The sequence below is a fragment of the Archocentrus centrarchus genome, chromosome 9, assembly GCF_007364275.1.
Source record: "Archocentrus centrarchus isolate MPI-CPG fArcCen1 chromosome 9, fArcCen1, whole genome shotgun sequence".
NCBI lineage: Eukaryota > Metazoa > Chordata > Actinopteri > Cichliformes > Cichlidae > Archocentrus > Archocentrus centrarchus.
Window position 1 is genome coordinate 21,772,788 of NC_044354.1, and position 15,459 is coordinate 21,788,246.

General features: G+C 42.0%; 1 protein-coding gene across 2 annotated transcripts in view; it reads left to right on the plus strand.

The window, feature by feature from the left end:
- mvb12bb (multivesicular body subunit 12Bb) overlaps positions 1–15,459 on the plus strand; it is a 32,946-nt gene that overhangs the window by 13,711 nt on the left and 3,776 nt on the right. The window contains exons 7-9 of one of the 2 annotated variants that reach the window (XM_030738076.1): positions 4,216–4,277; positions 14,902–14,957; positions 15,373–15,432. In XM_030738076.1, the coding sequence (XP_030593936.1) occupies positions 4,216–4,277; positions 14,902–14,957; positions 15,373–15,432 (178 nt within the window). Of the gene's footprint in view, positions 1–4,215; positions 4,278–14,901; positions 14,958–15,146; positions 15,232–15,372; positions 15,433–15,459 lie in introns of those variants that run through there. The other variant, XM_030738077.1, reaches the window with a different exon arrangement.

Below are 15,459 nucleotides of genomic sequence, written 5' to 3' on the forward strand. Positions count from 1 at the left end.
GACATGCATGTTAGTGGGTTAGGTTAATTGGTGATTCTAAATTGCTCATAGGTGTGAATGTGAGTGCGAATGGTTGTATGTCTCTCTGTGTTAGCCCTGCGACAGACTGGCGACCTGTCCAGGGTGTAGCCCGCCTGGACAGGTCAGACTGAAATTATCAATATTGGACAGGCTTTTTTTGGCTGGCTCCAGGTGGCATTAAATACATACATTATAATAAAAACGTGCTGTTGTTATTCACTATTTTGAAGTACTGCAAATAGAAAGACCCGATTTCCCATCATATTTGGGGTTTTATGATCATGAAACAGGCATTAAAACGTGTTCTATGTTGCATTCAAGATGAAGCCTAAACAAATCCTACATCAATTAATAAATTTATTACTTATTACTAGGGGATATGTTGAGATTAAAATCTCATTTTTGAGGGAGACCTGGCCAAGAAAGCACATCATTACAAAATTACAGAAATCACAAAATCAAATACAACATGAACGCACATACAGCAAAGATAAGGCAAGTCCAACTCAACAAGTAGCATAATGCATAACACAAAGTCCAGCTTATAAATAGCAGTTGTGCTCTTCATTCCAGAAGTCTGTATAAGAGCTCTGAATTCTCCCAGGAAGGCAAAATGATTCAGCTTTAGGGTGCTCTGAAGGTTATCCCACGACTAAGGTGCAAAATAAGAGAACGCTGTTCTGCCAAGTTCCGAAAAAAATCCTGGATACCTGAAAGGAAGAGCCATCTAGAGGGGCACAGATCATAGCAGTTTGTAAAACTGCAAAGAAGCACGTTAGGGATTTGCAATGCAATCATTTGTTTTCCTTATGGAGTTTAGTAGTTAAGATCACAAACTGCACCATACCGAGCAACTGAAAGTTACAGGGAGGAGGCCTGCCGAGCTGCCTGTTGTGCAAATGGGTTTAAACATTGTGTGTTTAATGTCTCTTTATCAGGTTTGTCTGACGAAGCGTCTCAGCCCGAGACGGCGTTCTGATTTGATTCATAGCAGCAGGTTGATGTCAGCCGCTTCAGCTTGTTCTCTGTCAAGACTGACCGTATCAGCAGCTCCCTGACTTTTATAACGTAAAAAAAAAAAAAACCCTGCACCATCCGGTCAGCCTTTTAATGTGGCCAGTAAAGTATCTCCCTGCTTCCTCCTCCTGACCAACGCTGCCATTTGTTCTCCTGATAAAACTGTCATTGTTGAAGCTGGTATCTGACCTCTACAGCGACTGGTAGCATAAATTAGCCTTGTTCTAATATTGCAATTTCTTTTGCCTCACTCAGAATCAAGGTTTTTGACATTTCTCTTAAAATAATAGCCTATTGTACACATGGACATTTTTTTAAATCAATCTGTACAGTGATAAAAATGTCAAAGCAAAGTCTCTTTTTTTTCCCCCCATTCCATAGATTCCTTTTTTTTTTTTCCATTTTAGCACTCGAAGGCTCGAGAGTCATCAGTGTCAGAATTGGCGTGCATATCAATACATTTTGGATTGCACAGTCTTCTACCTGTGACACTGCGCACATTGTTGCTGCTCTGGAGGATTATTGTATCAGCTTTCATTGCACGCTGGTTAACCAAGACTTCCCACTGCACACAACTCTTGAGAGAAGGAAACACTGTGACTGTCAGCGTGTCGCATGACAGATCACCTGTCTGAAGTGTTGAAGAACAATCCTTCCCGGCTCAATCTCACTCATTACTTTGTTACGTTCAGAAAAGTTGCAAAAACTAGCGGAGATCAAGCAAAGGGACGCAGAGCGGTGCCAGAAATGATCGAATGATCAGCTAAGATCTGATGGGCGAAGACTATTCAGTGATTTGCCACCAAAGTCAGAGAGATTCTCTTTTCGGCACCTGACACTGAACTTAAAGGAGGATAATGATGGGTGAGAAAGCGGCTCCCACAAAGCAGCACTGTTGGCACATAGAGGAAGGTGTGGAGATGTTGTCACGGGAAAGGCTGGATGTGTGTCAAAACAAGAGCTTCCAGCTCTCTGTATCGCAGCTCTGGCTCTTCAGTCAGTGATATTACTCTCATTCTCATCTTACCTACTCCTGCCTGTCTGTCGCCACTGTCTCTTCCACTTTCTCTTCCCCCTCCTTTTTTTTTTTTTTAAGCAGACAACTCTTTTCCTTATTTGCTATGTGAAACAACAAAATGAAAACCATGCTAAGAAAAAGGGAAAAAAAAAAAAAATCAGTTGAATTGTAATTCATGTTATAAAATAATCCTCCGTGCCGCCGTTTGCTTTCTTATTCTGATATGATTTTAACTCCAGCAGATTTCATGGGCACATAATACTCTTGATCCGCGTTGTAATTGCATAAATCTATCAGGCTGTGTTCCCAGTTTTACTATAATTTGATGAGGAACTGCACTGTAATTGAATATTCAAATTAGGAATATGTGTCAATATGGCTCTCCTTGCCTGAAATGAGGATTAATTGTTGTCAAAACTCCTGTGGCCAACATAATGTGAGCCCCAACACTGCTGTTGATTAGCAAATGCACTTGCCATGTTTTTTTGTTTTAAGAATTAGTTGTCTAATTGATTTGCCATATGTTACCCTCTCCAATCCACCTAAAATTGTATTTAGAAATCACCAATTTGAACTGAGACAGTTTTGCGCTTTTCAAACAGATGGGGAAAGAAACCCTGGAGGTTGCCTGTGGAATAGTATTTCATGAGCCTAGTGGGGATTTCAAGTACCATTTTCACTTTTTAGGTTCACGGATAAATAGCCAGACGCTGAGTTCTTTGCTCTCTCTCTCTCTCGCTCTGTCTCCTCTGAGCACCGATATAACACCACAAATACAGATTCTTTAAAAGACATTTAAACCATTTGCCTCCACTTTATCAGTCCGAGGGATGTCTCTGTGCTTTGAAAGACACGTACCTTTCTTCCTCGGCTGTGGAATCAACCTTTGCGAGGCAAAAGAAGTCTGCGTTGAATATGGCAATCGTTCCCACAAGATTGATGCCAACCTTTTAAAAATTCACCATTGGCCTGGATTTAACATGGCCAAATGCTGATGTAAATGAGGAGGAGAAAAAGTCGACCCTTTCATTGCAAATAAATCTGAGTTGCAGGCTTCACCTCATAAATACCACAGCCTGTCACAAGTCTTGTTTTATTGCTCTTGATGGAAATTATTGCATTTATTTATGTCGTCCGTAGATGTGAGTCTTTGTAAGTCACAACTCGCACGCATAGTGCTGGAATATGCAGATCTGGCTTAAGTCTTAAATTTTTGAGAGTTTTTTTTTGATTTTACAACCTCTGTCAGTGGAAATTGATTATGATTTTTTTTCTCCATAAACACACCAAATACAGTACATAATACACAAAAAACACTTCATTATTTGCAGCTTCACACCTGCTCACTCCCAGAATCCGTCTCGCCTGCGTTATAATTCAGCCCAGAGTTCCAGCTTCCTTATATAACCTGCTTGTCTTGTTCCTGCTGTTTAACAACAAACTGGAACGCTCGCATGTCCTCTAATGAAAGCAATTCTCCTTTTTTATTGATATCGCCCACTGCTTTGCATTGTCGTTATAAGAGCATTTGTTTTGTAATGCCATCATTGCTCCCTTTACCTACAAAGCATGTCATGTTATGCAGCTCTCTTGAAGCTGTGAACCACCACCCACCCCACCCCCGCTTGCTGTGGATTTATCGATCCATAGGGGTGAGTCACAGGGTGTAATTCATGATAGCTTGATTGATGAGGATTTCAATCTTATATGGTTTGTTAACTTCAACTCCCCACAAAGTGCATTCTGTGCTGTTTTCTGTAATACAAGGCCATGAAAGAGAGGGGGAGAAAAAAACAGACTTCCCTTGAATAATGGAATCTCTCAGTTCCTCCAGAATTAACAAGATCCTGCTCCAAACCCCTGCTTAAAGGTCTGTTCAAGCCCCTGGGCAGCTGAGGCACAGTTTAACTTCTACCATTTCTCCTCTTCAAGTTCAGCCTGTTATTTCAGTGCTCTGTTTTGCCTTTGGACATTTTAGAAAGCCCTTTTGTGTTTTGGAGGAGCTCTCACGCTTTTAATCCTTAAATAAATGTCCTGTTTTATTATATTTTAATTCCTGAGGGATGTCTCTTGGAGCACAAGTGTTCCAAAATACAAAGTTACCGTGCATTTATCTTGTGTGTAACACGGCTGAATATTGTTGCTTTTTTCCCTTCCAGCTCGAGGAACACAAACAAGATTTACTCTGGGCACCACATCAGTGGACACTACACCACGACAGGTAAAAGGTGTCTCACACACACACACACACACACACACACACACACACACACACACACACACACACACACACACACACACACACACACACACACACACACACACGTACCATTTATGATGCTGTCACCACAGACAATTAAATGAACTGAACAGCATTTTTCAGAATGCATTATGCTGTCAAACTGCAGTTCTTCCTCGCTGTCAAGGCTGAAATTTAGGAGAATAATGCTTAATGCTTTCTGGGTTGTTTTTACAAATGGTTTAATTTTTGTCAGTACATGGAAAAGGAGCTCCTCTGGCACTTCTCACTGCTGGATACTGGACAGAGCTTTGCTTATCTCAGGGAACGTGACTTCCCAGAGGAGCTCGGCATTACACTCAAGAGAACATTTAACAGCTGTCAAAGATGATCCATCACATGCCATACTTACATATGTACCTCGCATGCACTGGAGGAATTCCTTTCGCTTTGTCAAAGAGAAACTCAACAACAGTACAATGCCCCGTGACTAAAACACACACACACACACAAAAAAAAAGGCTAATTCATTAGGAAATAGAGCTTAGCTATGACAGCCTCAGTGCCACCGAGTCAGAGCCGGCTGAGACGGCTGAGAAGTCTTGAAGAGTGTGTGAGCCACTCGAGGTGAATGAGGCAGGCAGGTTTTTATCCAGCTGGAGAGAGACACCATGTGGTGAGGAGTCCTCCTGCTGCTCCAACAGAGGCACACCCAGGCCATGTTACACCCAGCTTATTAGATGTTTAAAAAAATCCTTATATGAAATGTACAGTACATGATACAGATTTTTTTAACACAAATTTTTAGAAATTTTGAAGTCTGTCAATCTAAATCCAGTACTGTCCAAAAAAAAAAAAAAAAAAAAAAAAAAAAAGAAGAGAAAAGCAGTGTATCATTGACAAAATTACAAACTGATGAATACATCATTGTGTGGGTATGACAGTCATTTTCTTAGTTGGTCAGGACAAGTAAGGCCCTGAAGGAGCAGACATTAACACACAGCTGAGCGGTTTGTGGCATTTGGTGTGGGATTCCTCCGCTGGGACGGGGTTTGAGTGACAGCGAAGAACATGCACATACTGTACACGGCGCTGCCAGCAGTCACCATTTATCTCCAGAAAACTGTCCTTCGCAGGTGCACACTCCCCTTCCTTTGCCTCTTTATGAGCTGGTGAGATTTTTTAAGAAAAAATGATAATGGAGTTAGCCTGACACGCTTCCCGCTTTATTACTTGAGACTGTGTACTCGTCAGCCTTGAAGCATCCCACTGTGAATGTGAGAGAACGTACCTTCCCTTCATTAACGATATGATAGCCTGCGGACCAAGTGTGAGGTCGTAGCCGACAGCCTATTTGTGTTAATTGTTAGCATGGTGGTAGCGCCAGTGTGCGTTTGTGTGTTGGTGCATGGGTGCCTGCATGTGCACGCATGTGTGTGGGCTGACAGCTGGCCAGGTTCGAGTTGGTCTAAAACCATGTGCGCTCTGTCAGGGTTGTACAGGCGCCTTCTTTAGGATTGATGAATTGCCTGCTTTCTTGATTAAACCCTCCGTCACTTCCCAACAAAACAAAAACCCCAACACGCACACACGCACACACACACGAAAAGAAGGCGAGTTGAGGGGAGGAGAGGTAACATGTCTGGGAAATCTGTCATCTGCAGTCACATCATGTACAGATGTGATGTGCAGAAGCTTTGACATTTATTACCAGAATATTAAAAACTAATTCACATTTATTTTGCAGCCCTCTTTCGGTTGACAGTTCGAGCTCATTTGAAAAGTTATCAAGTTTTCATAGCAGCTCGAACCGTTTGCTTTCCTTCCACCGGCGTTGCTTTGATCCATGCCAAGTCCCTTTGCCAATTAGGTCTTTTATTCATACCTTGGCAGGAAAATCTGGATATTTTAAAAGTAATTATACATGCATTCAAGGCATCTGTCTAAAAAGCATATGTTGGATTAAAAAAAAAAAATAAGATAAATGTAAATAATATTGGGGGAGGAAAAAAAAAAAAGCCCAAAACTCTGAAATAAAACTATGCTACATCTGTTGCATTGCAGTCTGTCTTTATTACCTGCAGAACAATATATAATATTCAGCAGGCATCCATCTGATAAAAAGGTAAATGTAATAAAAAGTAATACATTTACATATCTATGGCGTTAATCAAAAATAAATACTGACATTGGCCCTGATCTAACATAATATGGAGAGCAATTATTTCCCTATCCATTAGGGGAACTTCAATTAACATACACAAGAAGGTTCATCCTTCAGAGGAGGAGGAGGAGGATGATGATGAGGGAAGTGAGAAAAAAAAAATAGGGAGCTGAAAATTAACTTGGGTTTGCAAAATATCTTGGCAGGATGACAGTGATTTTTGATTTTCAGGAAACAATATTAGAATTCTTATTAAACTATGTGCATCTGCTTTTAATTTGCTGCAAATAATTGGAAAATGCAATGGAGCTTTCCAATTAAAGCTCCACTTTATGCTGTTTAATAATACCCTCATAATATTATAGCTTATGAAATGACAGGTGAGTTGGTGTATGAATAAAACATAAAGCCCTGTAATAAGAGACAGGAAAAAAAAGAAGAAAAAAAAAAAAAACGAGACAGATGTTGGGGGGCTTTTAAATGCTCGACATAATTTGCATATATTAATCTCCTCTTTTCAGCCTTATCAAGTATTCCACTGTATTTGAAGTTAAAATAGTCGTGACAGGCAGGGGTACGCTTCGTTTTTCCATGGATTTATTACTTGTATAATTCTGGATCTTTAATAAGCCAATATGACTGATCCTCTGAGTTCTGTGGAATTTGGTTAATTGTTCCAGATGGTGCTCACTGATTATGCAAAATTACTTTCTTTCTCCTTTCCCCCCCCCCCCAACTACACTATTTCTTGATTGACTAACATGGAGAAAAAAGATTATTTTTGGCGCAGCACTTTCATTAAGAGGGTTCTCATCAGGTTTCAAACAAAAGTTCCATCTTATCTCCCTGTGTAGTTCTGGGCGAGGCTGCGCAGGGGGAGGAGATCAGCCGGCTCTTATCTCAAACCATGATGGATCTCAACTGCTTCTGCACCGCTGGGGTTATATTTTAGAATAACACAATTCTTTAGGCTGAGGGATTAAAAAACACGACCTCTGGATAGTGACACAAAAGTTATTATTAGTGTACAGCATTCTCTTCTTTCTCCTTTCTCCCCTCTTTCTCTCTCTCAAAGATTGATGAAATTACTAAGCAGCTGGGTTTGTCCTCCACTTGCAGCTTGGGCTCCATCCACAACTCACTAACATTCTGTTTTGCATCAGCTAAACTGAGCTGAATGAATCATTTATGGAAGTGTTATGGGGGGAGGTATGGGCAGATTTACTGCCGCGCTTTTACTTTAGATGGAATGGGATTTCTATGAAACCGATCTTGATGTCTGAAGTAATGCCAAAGCTTGCATCAAGACATGAAAGGAACGCTCTTAAAACCCACGTTTTGCTTCTTAATTCCCCTGGTCAGCAAAAGGCGAAACAGAGAGAGGGAGACAGAGAGACAGAGGGAAAGAGCGAAGTTCATCTGGAGAACAAGATTAGCATTTCCATCTAAAGCCTATACATACACATTCTAAAAGTACTCCTAGAAACTCATGATCTATTAAAAAGAACACCTCATTACGTCATAATGACTGTATGGCTTAACAATTAGTGTTAAAATTTGCTTAGTTTCTGAGCTGAGTTTAGCCTATATGTGCATTTTCCGTATTGACATACTGTAGCTTCATAGGCTTAAGTCAAATATGCTATATGCTATAAAATAATAGCAATAAATAAGAATGAAAGGGGAAAAGGTGAGTTACTGTTTGTGTAATAAAGAATATGTATGTAAATTTTCTGTAGATTGCGTTCTCTTCACAACTCAAGCTTTGTTTCCTTTTTAGAATATAATTAGGTGGCTTTGTTATGTAGATCTTAAGCACATGTCATGTTATCTGCAGGTTTTTGCATTATTCCACAAAGATTCCGTGTCTGTTTTCCAAAAAAAAAAAAAAAGCATTTTGACAATGATGGACACAACAGATATATCCACTTGTAAATAAAATCAGCTGTTCTAGAGCCCATTTCTCAGTGTCAAAAAGCACATCTGGATTAAGAACTTTCACACCATTCAGTGACTTTTATTCAATTAGACTAACCAGGTTTAGTAGCAAAACATGATTGATCCCAGTGTGATGGTGCCATTAAGTATTTGAGGATCAATCCTGTATAAATCCTAATGGAATTTTTGACTCTAGCCTTGAGGCCCTCGGGCATTTTTTGGACCTTTATTACAGTCAAATAAGAGACTTTAAATGGCTTTGCATTTGCAGGCCAGACTGGACTCTGGAGTCTCATCCCTCATTGCTTTCTATCCATCCCTGAGATAGAAGCGGTGCTCCATTAGTTTCAGTGTCCAGACGTGGACAGCCTCAATGGATGGGCCTGTCACGGCTCCCTCATTTGCCCCATGTACAGCAGGGTTTGTTATCACACATCTAATTAGAACTTGATAAAAAATATTTCACAAAAATCCAGTCATTAAATATAGTTTAAGGAGATTTATGGTCAAATATGCCTTAAAGATCTTTTAATGGCTCTGCTGACTTGTTAAGTTTGTAATTAATGATCTTCTAATACATACTGTGGTGTGATTTAGAAAGCACAATGAGATTCTGGGAATGAAGTCGTTTTGGAAAAGGGCATCTGGGGTTCCCAGAAGCTATATTAAATGACTCTGCTCAGACTGGTTTGCTTAAAACCATGAAGTCTGCTGTGAAAAAGTTCAAACATATCTGTGCGCTTAAATAGATGAGGCCATTTTTTTTATTAGGGTGCAGGGAATATTGCATTATTATGAAATGGTTGGCTTGTCTTTTTATAATAGTTTATTAGTGTGTGCAGAGAAGTCCTGGCCTTGAATGTAACATCACTTTTATTTAGGTACTGGAAAATATCTCTTTTCAAAGTCCACTCATCCACACGCCGTAAAAGTAATAAGCAAGTGAATATGGATCTGACTGTAAATGCATTATCCCAATAACAGTCTCCTGTTTCATCAGGAGAGTAATGGTGTTCTTATTAGCATAATTAATGACAAATGGCAGTGCAGCATTGGTGGATTGGTTCTAGGGGATGATAAATTGGTGGATGCCCAGGTTAGTGGCTGCCAAGGAGGCCTCTTTGGCTGTCATCCCTCCTGCTTCCGCTCTGGCACAGTTCATTACTCACTGTGTGAGATGCCACTTTACATTGCTTGGTACTGTGAGCATGGAGAACTTAATAATGCCACCCACAACCACATAGGGCCTGCTGCTTTACCCACAGTCCAGAGGGCAAGTAGCTCAGCAAGGGCTAGGGGGGTGTGGGGGGAGCAGGGCTACATGGGAATCGTCTCCTGCAGCTGCACTGATCAAAACAGATCACGCGTCAGTCAATACTTCAGGGGAGCTGGGGCCATATGACCAAGTCTCCAGTGCTGGTGAGTGTTTCTTGTTAGGATTTCTGGGGCTCACCACATCCCTCGCATCATTACGGGTTAGTTTGCCCACAGAACCGCTAATTAAGAGGGGATTTGTGTAATTGTGCCTTCTGCTGTGTCCCATCCGGCACATGCAATTTACTGTCAGCCCTCTGCCAGCTTTTACACTTGTCCAGAGAGGCGTACTCCATTTATACACACATTCTGCTGCACATTTACCAGCAGCCACAGCTAGGGATCAATGCCAATGCCATGGCAGTGTCTTAAAGCACACTGTGCCGCTGATTAAAATCTGATTGTCCATTTAATTTCATGAGACTTTCAGCCCAGACAGCAGAAAGTGTTCTCCCAGTATTTCTCCAGCGCTAAGTGCTTTTAAAGGAATGACTGAAACAGGTTTTAAACCAAATGACCAAACAGCCTTGGTGTGCCACGTCACAAACAGCCTCTTCTACATATAGACTCAATCTTGAGAAGATATCACACGCGTGCACACCCCCTCAGAGCGTTCTGTATTATGCAGTGGTGGTTGTGGCCAAGGCACCGTAAGTGTTGCTGGCTCAGCCCACTTTCTGGAAGACTGATGGACCAGCGCCCGACCGAGGCTGTCGGCTGGCTCCCTACCCACAACCAGATTTCAAGGACTGCTTGTCACAGATGGAAAAGTAAGTGGGTCATTCTACATAAGCGTGCCATTTTGCACCCCTCTGGTAACAAAAAACAAAATTTTAGCACTGGTGAATTTGATAATAAAGCAGTTTGTTCAGACTCCATTTGAGTCTGTTGCTAGTTTTGGCAGTCATCATGAAAAGCTCAGCTGCAGCTCTGCTTAGAATTTGACTATAAAGCCAATTTCATATTTTATTCTATTTATATACTTTAAATATTGGGAAAGTAAAGGCTTTACTTCATTTAAGAGATTAAGCTTCAAAATAAGGTTGATTTGAAAAGTATTCAAGTGGACAAAGAGTGAGCTTTTATAAAATGGTGCAGTTTCTCTCCATGCTTTCCTTCTACCCCCCCACCCCCCACTCCCCTCCACAGTTTCTGAAGTGTTTCGCAGCCCCAGCCTGTGGCACCTAACTATAAACGCATTCATCTGCTGGATCTTTTGCGTAACACTCTTAGCATTCAGAAACCTTTCAAGCTTGTTTACATTTTTGAACATTAGGGCGAAAAATGAATATTTTAGCGTAAACACACTGAGTGGCTGTCGGGAGAATCGCCGGAGAAGCTTGCGCACGCTGCCGTGAGACTTGCCGCGGAAACAAAATAAAAATAGACGATCAGAAACCCTCAGCATCATTTCAGCACGTGATCTATTTTAATATCAGTGTTTCGCACTTTTTAGAATCTTAATCGACTCCCCAGTAAACATTTAAATAATTTAAAAGTTACATTTCCGCTATTACAAGCGAGATTTTTAATGCATTGCAAAGTTGTTTCTTTTTTTTTTTTTCAACCATCTGTCTAGAGGGTTTGAAAAAGTGGGGGAAAAAAAGATAAAAGAAAAAGAATGGGTTTCATAGAGCCGTAGTCATTAAAAGAATCTGAAAATAGCAACTCGCTATCATCTGTTCTCATAGCACGGGTCAGGAGCTCTGACACCTCCAAAATTCCTCCTGTCAGGGTAGGGGGCCATTTGTATTCTCTCTCATTAGGCAATTTGACTAATGACCTGCCGTGGCTGCAGAGCTACTGAGGGACCCAGAGCCTCGCACCCTCTCTCTCGCAGCAGCCTGAACACACACCCTCTATTGGAATGGCACAGATGGCATGCCCGGGCGACAAAATAAACTACAATATGTCTCCGAGATGCTGTCAGGCCTGGGCACTATTTCTCATGTCAGACTCGGGCTAAGGGCTGTGAGTGGGCATAGGGGGTCCTCCTCCAGCTCTCTGTTCATCTACTCACCATTATCTGCAGAGGTGACAGAGAGCAGGGTCTGCAGCTAGAATAGCATTTCCATGGTCTGCATAAAGAATCCAACTCAAATTGAGAGTCACATCGACAGGGGAGGTGTTGCCATGTCTAGCTCTGGCTACACATGGAGAAAAAAGCAGCATCCAATTGTTTGGAATATGAAATATCAGGCTCCAGATAAAGCTTTAACCTGTTTTTTTTTTAATTTATTTATTATTATTCAGATTATTTTGTGGTACAAAACAACAGATAGCAGCTCAATCATGAGTAAAAAGTTGTAAAAGATGTTCATGTGCACTTTCGCATTACAGCCCTGATTCTGACTTTCCCACTTAATTCGATTGCAAGACAGATTCACCCAAGTAATCATACTAGACAGAGATCAATGCAATTCTGCTGAATTAGTGAAGTGTAAAATAAAAGTTCATCAACATTCCTAAAGTGCGACTCTTGAGTTGTGGTTCAGGTAATATGGGGTATGCTCGATCACCCACGCATATTTTTCCATCAGTCAGTGTCGGAGCGCAACTCAGTGCGGCTTATGTGTTTGTGTGTGTGTGTCTGTGGGTATGCCGCCGCTTGTGCTGTGCACGGCCGTGTCTGTTAGAGCCCTGGAAATGCAATGTATGGCGCTGCTGAAGTCCTGGGTGACAGTGCATCCAACAATGGAAGAGTGAGGGATTAGTGCTCAGCCCAGCGTACGAGGGAGCCCTTCCCGCCCTGAAACAGCCATTCATCTGTGCCCAGGGGCTGGAGATGACAATGCAGCCATTGCTCATCGCACCTGACGGAGCCATTAATAAGGCGATGATCCACACGGGGCCTGTGCTGACTTCGTTCTTTACACTACAATCACTCAATCCGCAGGGTCCTCCTTACTTAACACCACCTCTGTGCTCACTGCCATCATCATCATCATCACCATTATCATCTTAGTCACTATGCCAAAATTCCTTCCAGATGTTATTGTATTGAATACACTCACACACTCCAAATGCCAAATAACTGCCCAGTTCCCCACACTGCAATACACTCATGAGTTAATGGACTGTAGCCGGGCCATTTAAGCAGCTAGAACATGCTTCATACTGGGATTCCTGCTCAGAAGATTGGATTTACATTATTTTTGCCCTTTGCACCTTCAGATTTCTCCTTAGTACAGCATTCATTCCTTACCACCAAGTCACCAGCCGTGCTTTTCCATTTGTCTGGATGTAAGATAGCCTCTCTAGTATAGATGGGGGAGGAATACAAAGTGGGATCTGGTTTTAAATGTAATCCTTGAGCAATAAAGAAACTCTCTGGCCTTCAGCACTGTCCATTCATCTGTCTGTGCCACGCAGATCCATCAGCAGCTACAATCTCTGCTTCCCATTGCTGGCTATTGATTCAGATGTATTCTCCCTGCCTACTTCTGCCAGGCTTTAGTACTCCCAGCAACAGAGTGCATGTTTATTCACTTGTAGTCATGAGCTTGAACAAGCCATCATGCCTACCCAGTTGCCCCTCTCTGATTCAAAACCGCTGCAGGGAGGTGCTCGGGCTTCACATGTCTTTACTCCTAGCCTCCTTGAGGCTGTGTTTGCATCTCCTCCTGGACTCAACCCGGGAACCTTTCTCGTGTAAGAAAGATTCCCGGTTTGATTCTTGTGCTAGATTTCGTAAAATGCTAATTAGCCAATAGACTAAACTAATACAGTTTAACAAATTAAGCTGTTATTGTTGTAATCATGGAGACATAACTTTTTTACCTTTATGTAACCAAGGGAGATTTAGTATCTGGCTTGCAGGAGCACCCTGGGCCGGATTAGGCAGCATGTTTTGAGACGGTGAGGGAAACAAGAGCTCCCGGAGAAAACCAGCACAGGGAAAACACCGCTGCGTTTAAGCACAGCTTTACAAAGTGGATATCGTGGTTGTAGAGTCTTGCTACTGCTGCACTTTTACCATGGGAGATGATTGGAATCCAAGAAACTGAGCAAGCTTTCCTGCGGTCATGGGGGCGAGGGTCACGCTTTGATTACAAAGATCACATTGTGCTACACTTGTGTGGAAAGTGCCAAACCGTGGATCTGTGTAATGACTGAGAAAGGAAAGCAACTCACATAAGTGTCAGAGTGAGGGATATTTTAGAATTTCATAATTTTCAGATATTGCTGTGAACAGGAAAGGCCAAACGCAGTTTCAGCCCCTAAACGATGACTCATGAACAGCTCCGGCTTACGTTTACGAGTTCCGTTTCCTGTGCCAGCGCCTGGCGGACTGTGGGTAAACGAACACCAGTTGGAAGCTTGGCCTCTTGGTATTTGGGGCTCGTGTCGAAGTCAACTGCAGCAAGTTTTGTTCCTCCAGATTTGGGAGTTTTCTAATGAAGCTGAGCAGCTGCAGTTTTCCCTTCAGTCTGGAAACTGGAGGCTTTGTGTCTCTTGTCACCCTGTGTTAATTTGGGCCCTAATGTATTTTATAAACAAAGGGCTGCTCTCTAGCCTGACAGTCGTGACACCTTGATTCCAGTGCAGGATGCATGCAGGACGGGGTTACACCATTAATAATCAACTGGCAGCCATCACACCATTTTAACCACGATCATTATGATAAAGGGCATACACTTAATTACAGGCCTGCTTAATTATAGCTCTGTTGAAGCTCGTTTGTTTGGTCAAATGCTAATTATACCACCACGCTCTTGGCAAGTCCTCATTTCAATCCACTTTTTTTGCCAGCTGAACAGTGTGGCTTATTTTCATGCAAATTTGATATCTGGTGTATGTTTTGTCTCTCTTCTTTCCGCTTTTCTGTGCCTAGTGTGAGTGTGTCTTTGTTTCGGAGGTGAACATCTCTCAGACAAGACGGAATCGGGAATAATCAAGAGTAATTAAACTGGAAGAGGGCTGGGAAAGGGCTGGGTTGGAGGAGAGAGTGGAGGTGCTCAAATACAGCGGAGAATTAAAAAAAAAAAAAAAGCCTTTCATCTTCTCTCTGTAGACGGAAGGAGGGGAGGTGTCAGGGTGGCTGGGGATGTTGATAGCTTTGCTGTTTTATAATCCCACATTTAGTCCTGTGGAGATACTTGGGATCAGGAATGGGGAGTAATGTGTTTATGTGTAAAAGTCAAACTTCGGCTTTGTTTTTCTCACTTTTTTTTTTTTTTTTTTTTGCAGCTCTGGATGATGTGCCCTTTGTGATCTCTGAGAAGTTTTTGCAAAAGCCCAAAAAGGTAAAATAAATAAATAAATAATAATAAAAAAAAAATGGGGGGGGGGGGTTGTGGATCTAGTGACAAAATGCATAATTATTTCTTATGAGAGTGGTAATGATAGCTCCTACAAACTCCCTTCAGGTGAACACTAGTTCTATCCTTTTCTTTCTTTCTTTCTTTGCCTTTCTTTCTTTTCCTTTCCTCCAGACTGAGTGATGAATGCGTGCAGTCAGGCAGAGCTGGCTCAATGCAGTCCATTTGGCTGGCTGGCAGTGGTTGTCACTATAGCCCCGTTTGTATTGACACAGAGAGGGAGAGGATTAAAGATTTTAAGCATGCTTACTTAGCCATGAGCCTAACCGCCATGTTTCTTGTGTGCCCCCCCCCTCCCTCTTCTCCTTCTCCCTCCTCCTCTCCCTGCTTTTGATTTCAGATGCAGCAAGTCAATTTAATGGGCATTACGATCAAATCCCTGGCAGACATCGAGGAGGAAGTGAGTAGAGGCTGCAATGCTCGACTG